The sequence below is a fragment of the Boleophthalmus pectinirostris genome, unplaced genomic scaffold, assembly GCF_026225935.1.
Source record: "Boleophthalmus pectinirostris isolate CB_2022bp ecotype Guang Dong unplaced genomic scaffold, ASM2622593v1 HiC_scaffold_3, whole genome shotgun sequence".
Lineage (NCBI taxonomy): Eukaryota > Metazoa > Chordata > Actinopteri > Gobiiformes > Gobiidae > Boleophthalmus > Boleophthalmus pectinirostris.
In genome coordinates this window covers 1,432,815-1,448,819 of record NW_026571299.1, presented here as the reverse complement: position 1 = coordinate 1,448,819, position 16,005 = coordinate 1,432,815, and the positions used below count along the sequence as shown (strand labels likewise).

The 16,005-nt window shown below is 46.6% G+C and overlaps 1 protein-coding gene across 1 annotated transcript; it reads left to right on the top strand.

Annotated features, from left to right (window-relative positions):
- The first annotated feature begins 1,428 nt into the window (after positions 1-1,428).
- On the top strand, positions 1,429-9,876 carry tmem128 (transmembrane protein 128). Its single transcript, XM_055160999.1, has 4 exons — positions 1,429-1,634; positions 2,363-2,495; positions 7,629-7,790; positions 9,649-9,876. Exons 1-4 carry the CDS (start codon positions 1,520-1,522, stop codon positions 9,746-9,748), a joined length of 510 nt encoding a protein of 169 aa, XP_055016974.1. The 5' UTR covers positions 1,429-1,519; the 3' UTR covers positions 9,749-9,876.
- The last annotated feature ends 6,129 nt before the right edge of the window (positions 9,877-16,005 follow it).

Sequence of the window (16,005 nt, the reverse complement as noted above, 5' to 3'; positions counted from 1 at the left end):
CATAGTAACAACAATAATATTATTATTATTATGATCATTGTTACTACGACGACCCGGGGTTGTGACCTGTGATCAGAAAATAACACACACACACATATACATATATATATATATGTATATATATGTGTGTGTGTATATATATATATATATACACACACACACATGCACACACGGGTTCAGTCAAGGTGTAACGGAGGGAAACAGGGTCAGATTTTTGACATTCAAATGTCTCTTATTCAGAAACTAGAGGAACTATTGAAATAAGTAAAGTATCAGAATGTAGGAAAGAGTTACACTCCAACAGGGTCAAGTTAAACCTGTGAGATTCTTTCAAGTTCAAGACTAAACATTTAAAAACTCATGTCGGTAACGGAGGGAATGAAATATGCAGCACTTTTTGGTCAATAAATCCAAACAGTGAAAACTCTTGGTTCTCACTTCCATATCCTTAACAAACTGGTTTGAATATTTGCTTCATATAGTTTTCTACCATATGGTACAAGATTAGGTTGAAAAACCTCTGACTTTTTGACTCATGAGATTTTTTATTAAGAAAGGTCATGGTAACGGAGGGAAAAGTAACGGAGGGAAAATTGTTCAAACAAGTAGAAGGTGCAGGATTTTACATCATTTGTCACTTTTTTCTTCTGAAAACTTTAATATTACTTCAAAATGAAAGAAACTATTTCTATAAAATATGTCAGTCCTTCCAAGAAAATTTTTATCATTTTAAATACATTTTAAAAAAAAAAAAAAAATCCTGTCCCTTCATCAACAGTTGAAAGATGGAATAACACAAGATATGATGAAATACAAACATTTATTTACATGATTTTCAGGTCTTTGAAATTTGGGAAATAATTTTTTGTTCCATGTTTCATACATGGTCTGTTTAAAACGTGTGGAACTTTAGAACCAAAAATGGTATCTTTGCTGTTCCAGTACTGCACTTTTCTGGACTGAGATGTATCTGTTGTAGCCACTCTTCCAGTTTGCGGGTTATATGTATATATATTTAATCAATTCTGAATTTTGAGGCAATAAGGATATTTCTACTTCACTTACTTGATATTTTGCACTTTTGTAGCATTTTTTTTGTCCAAAAATTAGTTTACACATGTTGCGGTGTGTTTTGTCTGTTTAAGAAATGTCAAGGAAATCAAGAAGCCATTTTCATTTTGTTACATTTTTCCATCTGCCAGTAAACATAAAATAAACGTAAATCATTGACCAGTGACACGTTTAGACACATTTACTACAAAAGAAAAAAGACAAAAACATTTTATTGTGACAGAATATATTCAAAACGCATTTAAATCCACCCAAAAATACATTTTAAAAGATAATTAAATAAGATTATTTGTCTAAACTTCATAGTTTTAGAGTTTAAGGAGCTTACACGTAAAAACTACAAATGTCGCGCAGAGTTACGTCACCACATGCGCCGCGCTCTGAACAGGAAGTGGTCGCAGTGAATCGGTTCTGTGTTTTGGTGTTTTGGTGGGTTTTTTTGGTGAAAATGGAGTCGACACTGAACGCGGGAGACTTGGCCACGCTCCGGAACCGATTCAAGAAAGACGCGGAGTTTTTACTTCACGGCTCCGAGAGTGAAGAGCCGGAGGAGTCGCACAAAGGTGAGTCTGAGCCGGAGAAGAGCCAAAAGAGCCGCACAAGGGTGAGTCTGAGCCAGAGGAGCCGCACAAGGGTGAATCTGAGCCAGAGGAGCCGCACAAGGGTGAGTGTGTGAGCCGGAGGAGCCGCACAAGGGTGAGTCTGAGCCAGGGAAGAGCCAAAGGAGCCGCACGAGGGTGAGTCTGAGCCGGAGAAGAGCCAAAAGAGCCGCACGAGGGTGAGTCTGAGCCAGAGAAGAGCCAAAAGAGCCGCACAAGGGTGAGTCTGAGCCAGAGAAGAGCCAAAAGAGCTGCACAAGGGTGAATCTGAGCCAGAGGAGCCGCACAAGGGCGAGTCTGAGCCAGGGAAGAGCCAAAGGAGCCGCACAAGGGTGAGTCTGGGCCGGAGAAGAGCCAAAAGAGCCGCACAAGGGTGAGTCTGAGCCAGAGAAGAGCCAAAAGAGCCGCACAAGGGTGAGTCTGAGGCCGGAGAAGAGCCAAAAGCCGCACGAGGGTGAGTCAGAGCCAGAGAAAAAAAGGAGAAGAGAGGAGACAGGAGAGAGAAGAGAGGGAGAGGAGATAGAAGAGAAGAAGGGGAGAAGAGCGAGAGCAGAAGTCAAGGAAGAGGAGTCTTCTCTCTTTTCTCTGCTCTTTTCTCTCTCCTTCTCTTCTCTCCCTCTCTTCTTTCTCTCTTCTTCGTCTCTTCTCGTGTCTCTCTCCGTCTCTCCATCTCTCCATCTCTCTCGTCGTAGGTTCAGATGAGGTCGTCTCTCAGCCCCTCCCTCGTGTGAACCGTCACTCAGTTTTCTGGATTGTGGCGTCGGTGTTGATCACGTACTACATCGACTTCTTCCCCGAGCTCCTGCACAGCGACGTCATCAACAGGTCAAGACCCACAACAAACTGTCCTCCTCAAACTGTCCTCCTCAAACTGTCCTCCTCAAACTGTCCTCAAACTGTCCTCCTCAAACTGTCCTCCTCAAACTGTCCTCCTCAAACTGTCCTCCTCAAACTGTCCTCCTCAAACTGTCCTCCTCAAACTGTCCTCCTCAAACTGTCCTCCTCAAACTGTCCTCCTCAAACTGTCCTCCTCAAACTGTCCTCCTCAAACTGTCCTCCTCAAACTGTCCTCTTCAGATCTTTCTCTGCACCCACTTCGACTTATGCTTCCGTGTACACGCCCGTACTTTGACACTTCACATACACTTCGACGTTCACACTAGAGCAGGAGAGTCAAACTCATTTTGTTCCGGGGGTCGTGTCCAACCGACTTTGATCCAAAGTGTCCGGATCAGAAAACTCATGTCATATAAACCCCAAAAATAACAATAAGTTCAAATATTTGTGCAGAGAAACACAAATCTATTACAGAAATCTTTTTAAATTGATGAACTCTTTCTTTTACAAAATATTATAATATTATGAACAACCTGAAACTTTAAGAAAAATACAATTTCAACACAAAGTTTTAACATGAACTTGTCTGTAAACAGGAATAAGTCCATTTTTGTTGTAAAATCCTGCACTCGGCTCCACTTTTCTCATGTTGGACATTTTTCTGATGAGGGTGTCACGGTCAACAGTCAAAACGATCGTCCTTTAAGAGCGTTTGGAAAGAGACAAGTCTTCATTTGTGCTGCTCTGGTGGGAGGGGCCACGTACAGAGACGCTGGAGACGCTGCTGTGATAAACACCACAGAAAATTACAAATATTTTAATAGAAAATATTATTAAAATATTTTAGTAGAAAATCAGCCTGAGGGCCAGATTAAAGGTCTTGGAGTTGGAGTCCCTCCCACGTCCAAGTGATCGAACCCAAACTGAACCCGACATGATTAAAATGACTCTTTCCACAGATCGACTAATAACACACAGGACACTGTTTGTTCTTCTAACACTGTTTCACAAACACCGGGTCGCGGTCCTCAGCTGGGACACAACAGATGTGCATGTGGGTCTGTGATGTACAGAAACATACATCTCTGTTCTCTCTGCTCCTCACTCTCACAGCAGCAGCGTCTGGACTTACACATTTCCTGTGGGAAACACTGATGACTGTTTTTCCTTGTTTAAAACCCTCTCGTTCTCCTCGGGGTCACACTGACCTGAAGATTCTTTTCCTCCCCGCTCTCTTGGGGCGGGTCAATCAGACCCAAACATTTATTTTCAAATAAATTCTCCCCAGGTGAGAAAATAAATGTTTGGGTCTGATTGACCCGCCCCAAGAGAGCGAGGAGGAAAAAATAATTCTTCAGGTCAGTGTGACCCCGAGGAGAACGAGAGGGTTCAGACTTGAGTACCGTATTTTTCAGACTATAAGACGCACTTCAAATCCTTCATTTTCTCAAAATTCGACAGAGTGTCTTGTGTATTTCTTCTGGTCGTGTTACTGACGTCAAACTGATTCTCCCACTGAGTCGAGTCTTTAGTCCCACAGAAACTGAACCACATCAGCAGCACGAGGAGAGAGACGTTTGTTTTATTTCTTATAGTTTATGCAAATGAGTCATGTGACTCTGCTCAAGTGTGACGTGCAGCAGGAGGAGGGGCCCACAGCCTGGTTTAGTCCTGGTCTAGTCCTGGTTTAGACCTGGTCTAGTCCTGGTTTAGACCTGGTCTAGTCCTGGTTTAGACCTGGTTTAGACCTGGTTTAGACCTGGTTTAGACCTGGTTTAGACCTGGTTTAGTCCTGGTTTAGTCCTGGTCTAGTCCTGGTCTAGTCCTGGTTTGGTCCTGGTTTAGACCTAGTTTAGACCTGGTTTAGACCTGGTTTGGTCCTGGTTTAGACCTGGTTTAGTCCTGGTCTAGTCCTGGTTTAGACCTGGTTTAGTCCTGGTCTAGTCCTGGTCTAGACCTGGTTTGGTCCTGGTTTAGACCTAGTTTAGACCTAGTTTAGACCCGGTTTAGACCTGGTTTAGTCCTGGTCTAGTCTTGGTCTAGTCCTGGTCTAGTCCTGGTTTAGACCTGGTTTAGACCTGGTTTAGACCTGGTTTAGTCCTGGTCTAGTCCTGGTCTAGTCCTGGTCTAGTCCTGGTTTGGTCCTGGTTTAGACCTAGTTTAGACCTGGTTTAGACCTGGTTTAGTCCTGGTTTAGTCCTGGTTTAGTCCTGGTTTAGTCCTGGTTTAGTCCTGGTTTTCTCACGCTGAAATCGTTGCACTTGTTTCTTTTATTAGGTCATTTTAGAAAAAAAAATTAAGATTTAAACCGTCATAATTAGAACAGAAGGTCAAAGGTCAGACACATGTAAACACAGTCTGGGTCAGAGGTCAAAGGTCAGACACATGTAAACACAGTCTGGGTCAAAGGTCAGACACATGTAAACACAGTCTGGGTCAGAGGTCAGACACATGTAAACACAGTCTGGGTCAGAGGTCAGACACATGTAAACACAGTCTGGGTCAAAGGTCAGACACATGTAAACACAGTCTGGGTCAGAGGTCAAAGGTCAGACACATGTAAACACAGTCTGGGTCAGAGGTCAAAGTCAGACACATGTAAACACAGTCTGGGTCAAAGGTCAGACACATGTAAACACAGTCTGGGTCAGAGGTCAAAGGTCAGACACATAAACTGTGTTGGTGTAAAAGAGGCGGAGCAGCAACAGAAAGAGTGAAAACTGAACTGAAGGAAAAACAAGAAAACACAGGAGGAGGAGAGGAGGGAAGAGAGGAGGAGAGGAGGAGGGAGGAGAGGAGAGAGGGAGGAGAGGGGAGAGGGAGGAGAGAAGAGAGGAGAGAGGGAGGAGAGAGGAGAGGAGAGGGGAGAGGAGGAGAGAGGGAGGAGAGAGAGGGAGGAGAGGAGAGGAGAGGAAGGGAGGAGGAGAGAAGAGAGGAGAGGAGGAGAGAGAGAGGGAGAGAGGGGAGAGAGAGAGGGAGGAGAGGAGAGAGAGAGGAGGAGAGAGGGAGGAGAGAGAGAGAGGAGAGGGAGGAGAGAGGAGAGGGAGAGGAGGGAGAGGGAGGAGAGGAGAGGGAGAGGAGAGGAGGAGAGGAGAGGGGAGGAGGAGAGGAGAGGAGAGGAGGAGAGGAGAGGAGAGAGGGAGGAGGAGAGAGAGGAGAGGAGAGGAGAGAGAGAGGGGAGGAGAGAGGAGAGAGGGAGGAGGGGGAGAGGGAGAGAGAGAGGAGAGGAGGGAGAGAGAGAGAGAGAGAGGAGAGAGAGGAGAGGAGAGAGAGGAGGAGAGAGGGAGAGAGAGAGAGAGAGAGGGAGAGAGGAGAGGAGGAGAGAGGGAGAGAGGGAGGAGGAGAGGAGAGGAGGAGAGAGAGAGAGAGGGAGAGAGAGGAGAGAGGAGAGAGAGAGAGGAGGAGAGAGGAGAGGAGAGAGAGGAGAGAGGAGAGAGAGGAGAGAGAGAGAGAGAGAGAGAGGAGGAGAGGAGAGAGAGAGGGGAGGAGAGGAGAGGAGAGGAGAGAGAGGGAGAGAGAGGGAGAGGAGAGGAGGAGGAGAGGAGGAGAGAGGAGAGGGAGAGGAGAGAGGAGAGAGGAGAGGAGAGGAGAGAGAGAGTAAAAGGTTTCACATCTGCCCTCTACTGGTGAAAAAAATACATCACTTACACACATGAACAAACCAGTGAATATCCTCCCTCTCTCTCTCTCTCTCTCTCTCTCTCTCTCTCTCTCTCTCTCTCTCTCTGTCTCTCTCTCTCTCTCTCTCTCTCTCTTCTCCTCTCTCTCTCCTCCTTCTCTCTCTCTCTATCTGTATGTTTGTTTGTTTTTTTCAGGTGGTGGTTGACTGTGGGCCTCCTCCTCTTCCTCCTCTCCCTCTGTCACTCTGTCACTCTTTCTCTCCTCCCTCTCTTCTCCTCTCCTTCCTCTCTCTCTTTCACAGTCCCTCTCTCTCTCTCCTTCCACCCTCCTGCCTCGCTCTATGTCTCTCCTCCTCTCCCTCTGTCGCTCCTTCTCTTCTTCCTCTCTCCTTCTCTCTAACTATATATTTCTTTTTTTTCAGGTGGTAGTCTCCTCTCCTCTCTCCCTCTGTCCTCCCTCCTCCTCTCCTCTCTCCTCTCCTCTCCTCTCTCCTCCTCCTCTCCTCTCTCCTCCTCCTCTCCTCCTCTCCTCTCCTCTCCTCTCCTCCTCTCTCCTCTCTCTCCTCTCCTCTCTCCTCTCTCTCTCCTCTCTTCACTCCTCTCCTACTCTCCTCCTACCTCCTTCTCTCTAACTATATATTTCTTTTTTTCAGGTGGTAGTCTCCTTTCCTCTCTCCCTCTGTCCTCCTCTCCTCTCCTCCTCTCCTTTCTCCCCTCCTCCTCCCTCCTCTCCTCTCTCCTCTCCTCCTCCTCTCCCTCCTCTCTCTCCTCCCTCCTCCTCCTCTCCCTCCTCTCCTCTCCTTCTCTCCTTTCTTCCCTCCTCCTCCCTCCTCTCCTCTCTCCTCTCCTCCTCCTCCTCTCCTCCTCTCCTCTCCTCTCCTCCTCCTCCTCCTCTCTTCCTCCTTCCTCCCTCCTCTCCTCTCCTCCTCCTCTTCTCTCTCCCCTAATCTCTCCTCCCTCCTCTCCTCTCTCCTCCTCCTCTCTTCCTTTCCTCACCTCTCTCCTCCTCTCCTCCCTCCTCTCTCCTCCTCTCTCTTCCTCCTCTCTTCCCTCCTCCTCCTCCCCTCCCTCCTCTCCTCTCCTCCCTCCTCCCTCCTCTCTTCCCTCCTCTCTCCTTCTCTCCCTCTGTTTTTCTCTCGCTCTTTTAACTGTTTTTGTTTTGTTTTTTTCAGGTGGTGGTTGAACGTGGGCCTCCTCCTTCTCTCCCTCTGTCTTTCTCTCGCTCTTTTAACTGTTTTTGTTTTGTTTTTTTCAGGTGGTGGTTGAACGTGGGCCTCCTCCTTCTCTCCCTCTGTCTTTCTCTCGCTCTTTTAACTGTTTTTGTTTTGTTTTTCAGGTGGTGGTTGAACGTGGGCCTCCTCCTTCTCTCCCTCTGTCTTTCTCTCGCTCTTTTAACTGTTTTTGTTTTGTTTTTTTCAGGTGGTGGTTGAACGTGGGCCTCCTCCTTCTCTCCCTCTGTCTTTCTCTCGCTCTTTTAACTGTTTTTGTTTTGTTTTTTCAGGTGGTGGTTGAACGTGGGCCTCCTCCTTCTCTCCCTCTGTCTTTCTCTCGCTCTTTTCTGCATCATTTACCTGGAGTGGTTTAAGGGGATCTCTCAGTACGACCGGGAGTACCCCGCCGTCCCCGCCCTCACCACCGCCGCCTTCATCGCCGCCTCCTGCAGGTAAACGCCGCGCCGCTGCAGGTGACGCCGCCTCGGTCTGGAATGTTCCTCCGTGCGGCATTAAATATGGAGTCAGAAGCTTTCAGAAATGTCCGTGCGCGTAGAACAGAAATCCCTGCGTATTTGTCTGTATCTGTTTTTCTCTGGATTTTTCAGCTCTAAAACCATCTGTGATTGAATAAATGTTTAAAGTCACACTGTGGAACATTCCAGGCAGAGCAGTGACGTCTCCATAGAAACAAAGAAAAAATCTACCCTGTAAACTTGAACAATTAAGCAGTTATTAAAAAATGTGAGGTTAATTTTGCCTAACTTTTTTTAAGTTTATAGATTTATTGTTTTTAATTAATGTAAAAAAAAAAAAAAATGTAAATATTACACAAAATCTTTAATTACATTTAGTATTTTATAAAAAATAATTGTATTTATTTATTTATTTTACATTCCTTAAAATATTTTTTTAGGGGTAATTATATTTTTATTTAATTGATACAAAAGATTTTAGGTGATACTCGCACATATTTTTAATTTACAGTCATTAAAAAAGTAGGATTACAGAACTTAAAAAAAAAAAAAAAGTTAGGCAACTGATTACCTTATTTTTTTACTTAAATAAAAAAAAAAATTCAAACAAACCTGCATTTATTTTGAGTTTAGACCTGTTTAAAAACATTTCAGAATTCCTGGTTTAGTCCTGGTTTAGTTCCTGGTTTTAGTCCTGGTTTAGTCCTGGTTTAATCCTGGTTTAAAATCCTGGTTGAGTTTAGTCCTGATTTAGACCTGGTTTAGTCCTGGTTTAGTCCTGGTTTAATCCTGGTTTAGTCCTGGTTTAATCCTGGTTTAGTCCTGGTTTAGACCTGGTTTAGTCCTGGTTTAATCCTGGTTTAGTCCTGGTTTAGACCTGGTTTAGTCCTGGTTTAATCCTGGTTTAGTCCTGGTTTAGTCCTGGTTTAGTCCTGGTTTAGTCCTGGTTGAGTTTAGTCCTGATTTAGACCTAGTTTAGTCTTGGTTTAGTCCTGGTTTAATCCTGGTTTAGACCTGGTTTAGACCTGGTTTAGACCTGGTTTAGTCCTGGTTTAGTCCTGGTTTAGTCCTGGTTTAGTCCTGGTTTAGACCTGGTTTAGTCTTGGTTTAGACCTCTTTTAGTCCTGGTTTAGTCCTGGTTTAATCCTGGTTTAATCCTGGTTTAGTCCTGGTTTAGACCTGGTTTAGTCCTGGTTGAGTTTAGTCCTGGTTTAGTCCTGGTTGAGTTTAGTCCTGGTTTAGACCTGGTTTAGTCCTGGTTTAGACCTGGTTTAGACCTGGTTTAGTCCTGGTTGAGTTTAGACCTGGTTTAGTCCTGGTTTAGACCTAGTTTAGTCCTGGTTTAGTCCTGGTTTAGACCTGGTTTAGACCTGATTTAGTCCTGGTTTAATCCTGGTTTAATCCTGGTTTAGACCTGGTTTAGTCCCTTCATCACAAACCTGTTTGAAGAGGTTTACAGTCATCCGTGCGTGTTTGAGTCAACTAGTGAGTACGAGCAGTACGAGTCTGTACGAGGCTCCGCCCCCCAAGCTCCCACACGACAATTCTCCATAAATCCACAAAAACATGACACAAACTGTCCACAGCGACTGGACAAACCTGATGTGACGTGCAGGAGTTTCATTAGTGGGACGCAGCTGAGGAGCTTTGAAGGGGGAGCGACTTAGCACAGAGAGAAGGGAGTGTCAGAAATTAAATTGAAATGTATAAAATGACAGACTCTCCGCTGACCTGACTGGGCTCCCTGTTCCGGCCGCACGAGCAGTTTTGTATCTTGTGATTGTGTTTGTGTTCGGTCTGACGCGGAGACGTGGTTCTGTTTGTTGTGTTTCAGTCTGAACCTGGCGCTGTGGCCCCTCTGGTCCTTCCTCACGCCGCTCCTCCTCTTCACGCAGTTCATGGGCGTCGTGATGCTCGTCTCGCTGCTCGGGTAGACGCCCGTCCTCCTGCTCCTCCTGCTCCGACGACGGCGCTCGCTCCTCACTAACCCGTATTTATGATGTCATGTTTAATGTTTACGTGCTTTTTATAACAAATAAAGTTTTATACACGTTTGATTTCACACACGTTTGGATCTTTCTTTTACTTTTATACTTTAGGTGGAAAAAAAACCTGATCTCTGTTCTCGTGTTGTAAAACTGACCTGGAGTTGTGGTTTTTTTTTTGTTTGTTTGTTTCGTTCGCACATGTTTAAACTCTGCACATTTAGGCTGAGCTCTTCTTTCAAACAGAAAACACTTCATTCCACCTCGCGACGTCATCACGTGGCGATACGGGAAGTGCTCCGCTGCGTTTTTAAACTCCGCACACGTTCACTAGAATCACTTGGATCGTTTCAGTCCTGGAGTCGCCGATCTCGACTAAACTAAAGGGAAAAGGAGTTGGAAACTACCACTTCATGACATCACAAGGTGGAACAGTGTATTCTGAGCTTTGGAGATGTGAACAGATTTAGTTTATTTATCTATTTGATTGGGACAGAGTATGTTAATGAACAAACATGACACAACATGAATGTAAACACACCAGATTGTCGCCTAAAGATCATTTCCATCCACTGTCCCAAAGGGCTGAGGTCACGGCCGAACAGTTAAATATTGCACATTCCACTCATTGAACAATTCACATTATTGCACATTCCAAAATATTGCACACTCCTTGAACCGTCACCTCATCGTGGTGGAGGGTTTAAGCCCAAATGATCCTGGGAGTTCTGTTGTCGGGAGCTTCATGTCCCTGGTCACTCAAGGCAAACAGGATCTTGGGGGACGGGTCAGACGAAGAACGGTTCAGAAGCCCTTTATGACAAGTGTACCAGCGAGGCCAGGTACATCGCCCAGACTGGCATCACCAAGGCCCCACCCTGGAGCCAGGCCTGGGGTGGGTGCTCGACGGCGAGCGCCTGGTGGCCGGGTCTTCCCCCACGGGGCCCGGCCGGGCTCAGCCCGAAGGAGCGACGTGGGGCCGTCCTCACGTGGGCCCACCACCTGCGAGAGGATCCATAGGGGGCCGGTGCAGAGGGATTCGGGCGGCAGTCAAAGGCGGGGGCCTCGACGACCAGATCTCCGGACATGGAGACTGTGGCTCTGGGGACATGGAATGTCACATCGCTGGGGGGGAAGGAGCCTGAGTTTGTGCGGGAGGTTGAGCGTTACCGACTAGCGGTGTTTTGTTATTGGACTTCTGTGCTAGTCACAGTTTGTCCATAACAAACACCATGTTCGAGCACAAGGTCCATAAGTGCACGTGGCACCAGGACACCCTCGGCCGGAGGTCGATGATCGACTTTGTAGTCGTGTCATCTGATCTCCGGCCGCGTGTCTTGGACACTCGGGTGAAGAGAGGGGCTGAGCTGTCAACTGATCACCACCTGGTTGTGGGTTGGGTTCGCTGGCGGAGGAGGAAGCCGGAAAGACCTGGCAGGCCCAAGCGTGTAGTGAGGGTCTGTTGGGAATGTCTGGCGGAGCCTCTGTCAGAGGGATTTTCAACTCGCACCTTCGGGAGGACTTCTCCCGGATTCCTGGGGAGGCTGGAGATATGGAGTCCGAGTGGGCTTTATTCTCGGCCTCTATTGTCGATGCAGCTGCTCGGAGCTGTGGGCGTAAGGTCTGTGGTGCCTGTCGCGGCGGCAACCCCAGAACCCGGTGGTGGACACCGGAAGTAAGGGATGCTGTCAGGATGAAGAAGGAGTTCTATCGGGTCTTGTTGGCTCGGGGGACTCCTGAGGCAGCTGACGGGTACTGGCCAAGCGTGCTGCAGCCCGTGTGGTCGCAGAGGCAAAAACTCGGAGCTGGGAGGAGTTTGGGGAGGCCATGGAGAAGGACTATCGGACGGCCTCAAAGAAATTCTGGCAAGAAGCAGTTCTTCACCAACACTGTTTACAGTGCGGGGGGAGAGCTGCTGACCTCGACTGGGGACGTTGTCTGGTGCTGGAAGGAAAACTTTGAGGATCTCCTCAATCCCACCATCATGTCTTCCAAGGAGGAGGCCGAGGTTGGAGACTCGGAGGTGGACTCCTCCATCACCCTGGCTGAAGTCACTGAGGTGGTTAAAGCTCCTTGGTGGCTCCCGGGGTGGAGGAGATCCGTCCTGAGGATCTTAAGTCTCTGGATGTTGTGGGTCTTGGCTGACACGCCTCTTCAACATCGCGTGGCGGTCGGGGACAGAACCTCTGGACTAACAGACCGGGGTGGTGGTCCCTTTGTATAAGAAGGGGGACCAGAGGGTGTGTTCCAACTCCAGGGGAATCACACTCCTCAGCCTCCCCGGTTATTGCACACTCCACTCATTGCACAGTTCACATTATTTTACAGTTTGGTCACATTCAGCACATGCAAATCGATTAAAATCGCGATGTCACGTGAGACATGTTTGGTTTAACTTTTCGTTTAAGCTTTAAAAGAGCTGAACTTAGAACACTTCCTCAGTGTTTATTTGGCTAATTTCCATCCGCTGTTCCTAGACAGACTGATGTGATCATAAAAGAAATACACACAGTCAAAACAAAACACCCAGACACACAATACAACAATACAAACAGACAAACACAAAGAGCTGGACAGTCACAAGAGCAGACACAGGTCAACTGTAGAACTCTGTGTCAGGTTCTACAGATTCACCTTGGACAGATGTTAATAAAGATTTAATCAAACGTGTGAATGAAACAAAACACGACTCAGGTCCATTTGTGACTCGGAAACCTCAGGGCCAGACTTGCAGTTCACACGAGTCAGTTTAATTTTGGACCTAAATCTGGACCTACTTTTGGATTTTTTGTGTTTGAGTTTTGCTTGTTCTGCTGACTCACGTCTGCTGTTCCTGTATTATGTGTTAATACAATAAGATCTTTTCTCTTACGCAACGATACCTTACACCCTTGTGCGTGCGAGTGTGTGTGTGCGAGTGTGTGTGTGCGAGTGTGTGCGTGCGAGTGTGTGTGTGTGTGCGTGCGAGTGTGTGCGTGCGAGTGTGTGTGTGCGAGTGTGTGTGTGTGTAGATCCATACACACTCGCATCAAAGTGACCTACCTTCTTTATGAGTGAACAATAGCTCTTGTCTTATTGTCTCAGTGACACAGTTTAAAGTTCTGGGTTCAAATCGATCAGACTTTAATTCTCAGAATTCCTTTAAAACTCACTGAGGATCCTGAGGACAAAAGTGTCCACTCACAAAATGCAGATCATCACAGCTCAGTATTTCATTTTCATACTTTTTTTCAACTTAATACAAAGTTGGATCCCTGCTCTGATCAAAAATATAATTTATAATTAAAGCTGCACGGCGATGGTGGCCCTCGCCCCGGCGTGTACTTTTATTAAATTTCATATTTCATTACATTCAGGCCTGGATCACACAATTGTGATTTGAATTTGAGTTTTCTAGGCCAATGCCTGTGGCCGTGACAGGTCACCGAAGAAACAGGAAATGAAGGTGTTTTTCGCCGGCGTGCTACGGACGAACCGTAAGGAGTATCAAAAAAATTTTGAAAATTTCTGTGAGTTTATGTCTGTAGATGTGACATGTCAAATTTGAGCTCATTTGGAGCAAACCCCGGGGACTTGAACAATTTTGTAGACACCCAAGTCAAAACGGCGGCGAATTTTTGATCCAATATGGCCGACTTCCTGTTCATCATAGGGGTGCACAATGATTGGCTTTTTTGTTTGTCTCCATGAGTTCTATCACTGTTCTGAATTTCGTGACCCTATGCCAAAATTTGTGTCTGAGCCTCCAATTCATTTCAAAATTTTGAAATTTCAAGGGGGGCGCTGTTGAGTGGGGGGGGGCTTTGGGCATTGTCACGATGCCCATTTTATCACATTTTTTGACGGACCGGTCGATCTGAACCCTGGTTTGGGGACTTTTCGTCGACGTTCAGGGGTTCAAAATCACGATCGTTTGCAAAGAAAAATATTAATAGAGCGTAAGAAACCAGCGAAGAACAATGGCCAGTAACAAAGTAACTGGCTCGGGCCAATAATAATTAAAAAAAAAAGATCTTACTCCGTTAACTGCCCGTTTGAAAACATAAACTCTAAAACGAGATATTTTCCAGAAAACAGAAGTCGGGATAATGGGAACATGTTTCTGTTCAAATGAGCCTCGGCTCGTTTTGCTCCTCCACCCGCGAACTTTTAACACACGGAGGAAATCAGGAAAAGAAAATTATTATGTTGGAACTGATCAAACTTGAAGCTTCCTCTGACACTTAAAACTGTTCACTTTTATCCCCCGACTTCTGATTTCTGGAAAATATCTCAGTGTTGGTTTCAGTTTAGTCACGTTTTCAAATGGGCAATTAAAGGGTTAAAATCTGGATGATTTTTTATAAATTTTACATTTTTGGTTAGAGCAGGGATCAATTTAGTCAACAAAAGTATTTTTTAAAAAAGTATGTTGATTTCACAGCAGTTTCACATTTACTCACATTACACTGATTAAACTTTGACAAGAGTTTGGACTTTCACAAAATGTGTTTTCAGCATGAAGTGAAATGATGGGACGGACGGATGGATGGATGGACGGATGGATGGACGGATGGATAGGATGGACGGATGGACGGATGGATGGATGGACGGATGGATGGACAGATGGACGGATGGACGGATGGATGGACGATGGACGATGGACGGATGGACGATGGATGATGGACGGATGGATGATGGATGGACGGATGGATGGACGATGGATAGATGGACGGATGGACGGATGGATAGATGGATAGATGGATGGATGATCGACGATGGACGGATGGATAGATGGACGGATGGATGGACGGATGGATAGAAGGACGGATGGATAGATGGACGGATGGACGGATGGATAGATGGATAGATGGACGGATGGATAGATGGAGATGGACGGTGGATGATGGACAGATGGACGGATGGATAGATGGACGGATGGATAGATGGATAGATGGACGGATGGACGGATGGATAGATCGACGGATGGAGATGGGATGGGATGATAGATGGCGGATGGATAGATGGATGGATAGATGGACGGATGGATAGATGGACGGATGGATGGATGGACGGATGGTAGATGGAGATGGACGGATGGATAGATGGACGGATGGACGGATGGACGGATGGATGGATAGATGGACGGATGGACGGATGGATAGATGGACGGATGGATAGATGGACGGATGGATAGATGGACGGATGGACGGATGGATAGATGGATGGATGGGTAGATGGAGGATGGACGGATGGAGATGGATGGATGGATAGATGGACGGATGGACGGATGGATAGATGGATAGATGGATAGATGGATAGATGGATAGATGGACGGATGGACGGATGGATAGATGGATAGATGGACGGATGGATAGGATGGACGGATGGACGGATGGATAGATGGATAGATGGACGGATGGACGGATGGATGGATGGATAGATGGACGGATGGACGGATGGAAAGGTGGACGGATGGATAGATGGACGGATGGATGGATGGACGGATGGACGGATGGATAGATGGACGGATGGATAGATGGACGGATGATGGACGGATGGATAGATGGACGGATGGATAGATGGACGGATGGATGGATGGATAGATGGATAGATGGATGGACGGATGGATAGATGGATAGATGGAGATGGATAGATGGATAGATGGATAGATGGGTGGGTGGATGAGTGGGTGGACGAGTGGGTGGATGAAGTAAAATAATACTTGGACAAAACGCCTGAATGGACCAAACTGAACCTGAGGTCAGGTTTACTTTTATTAGTGACTGTGGTTAAATCCAGTCTCCAGGAAATGAATGCAAGTCCCTGCAATGTCGTCGTGTATCCATGGCAACACAACATGACCGCGTGCGTGTACTGACTGACGCGCACATGTTCACGTGCACGGAGACAGCGGCCTCATTCTTCAAGACCTGAGGCCACTTGACCTGGGGTCACCTGGACCCGGCGTTGAGCCTGGACCAGAACCCCACGACCCAGTCTCATCACTGCACGTGCACACCTCAGGTGTCACGGTGGATGAGTGTTTAGCACTCATGCCTCACAGCAAGAAGGTTCTGGGTTGGATCCCCGGGTCGCTCGGGTCTTTCTGTGTGGAGTTTACATGTTTCTCCTCGTGTCTGGATGAGTTTCCTCCGGTTTCCCCCATCAACACAAAACCTGCTCCAGGTCCATGAACAGTTGAGAGTCCAGGTCAGTTAAATACA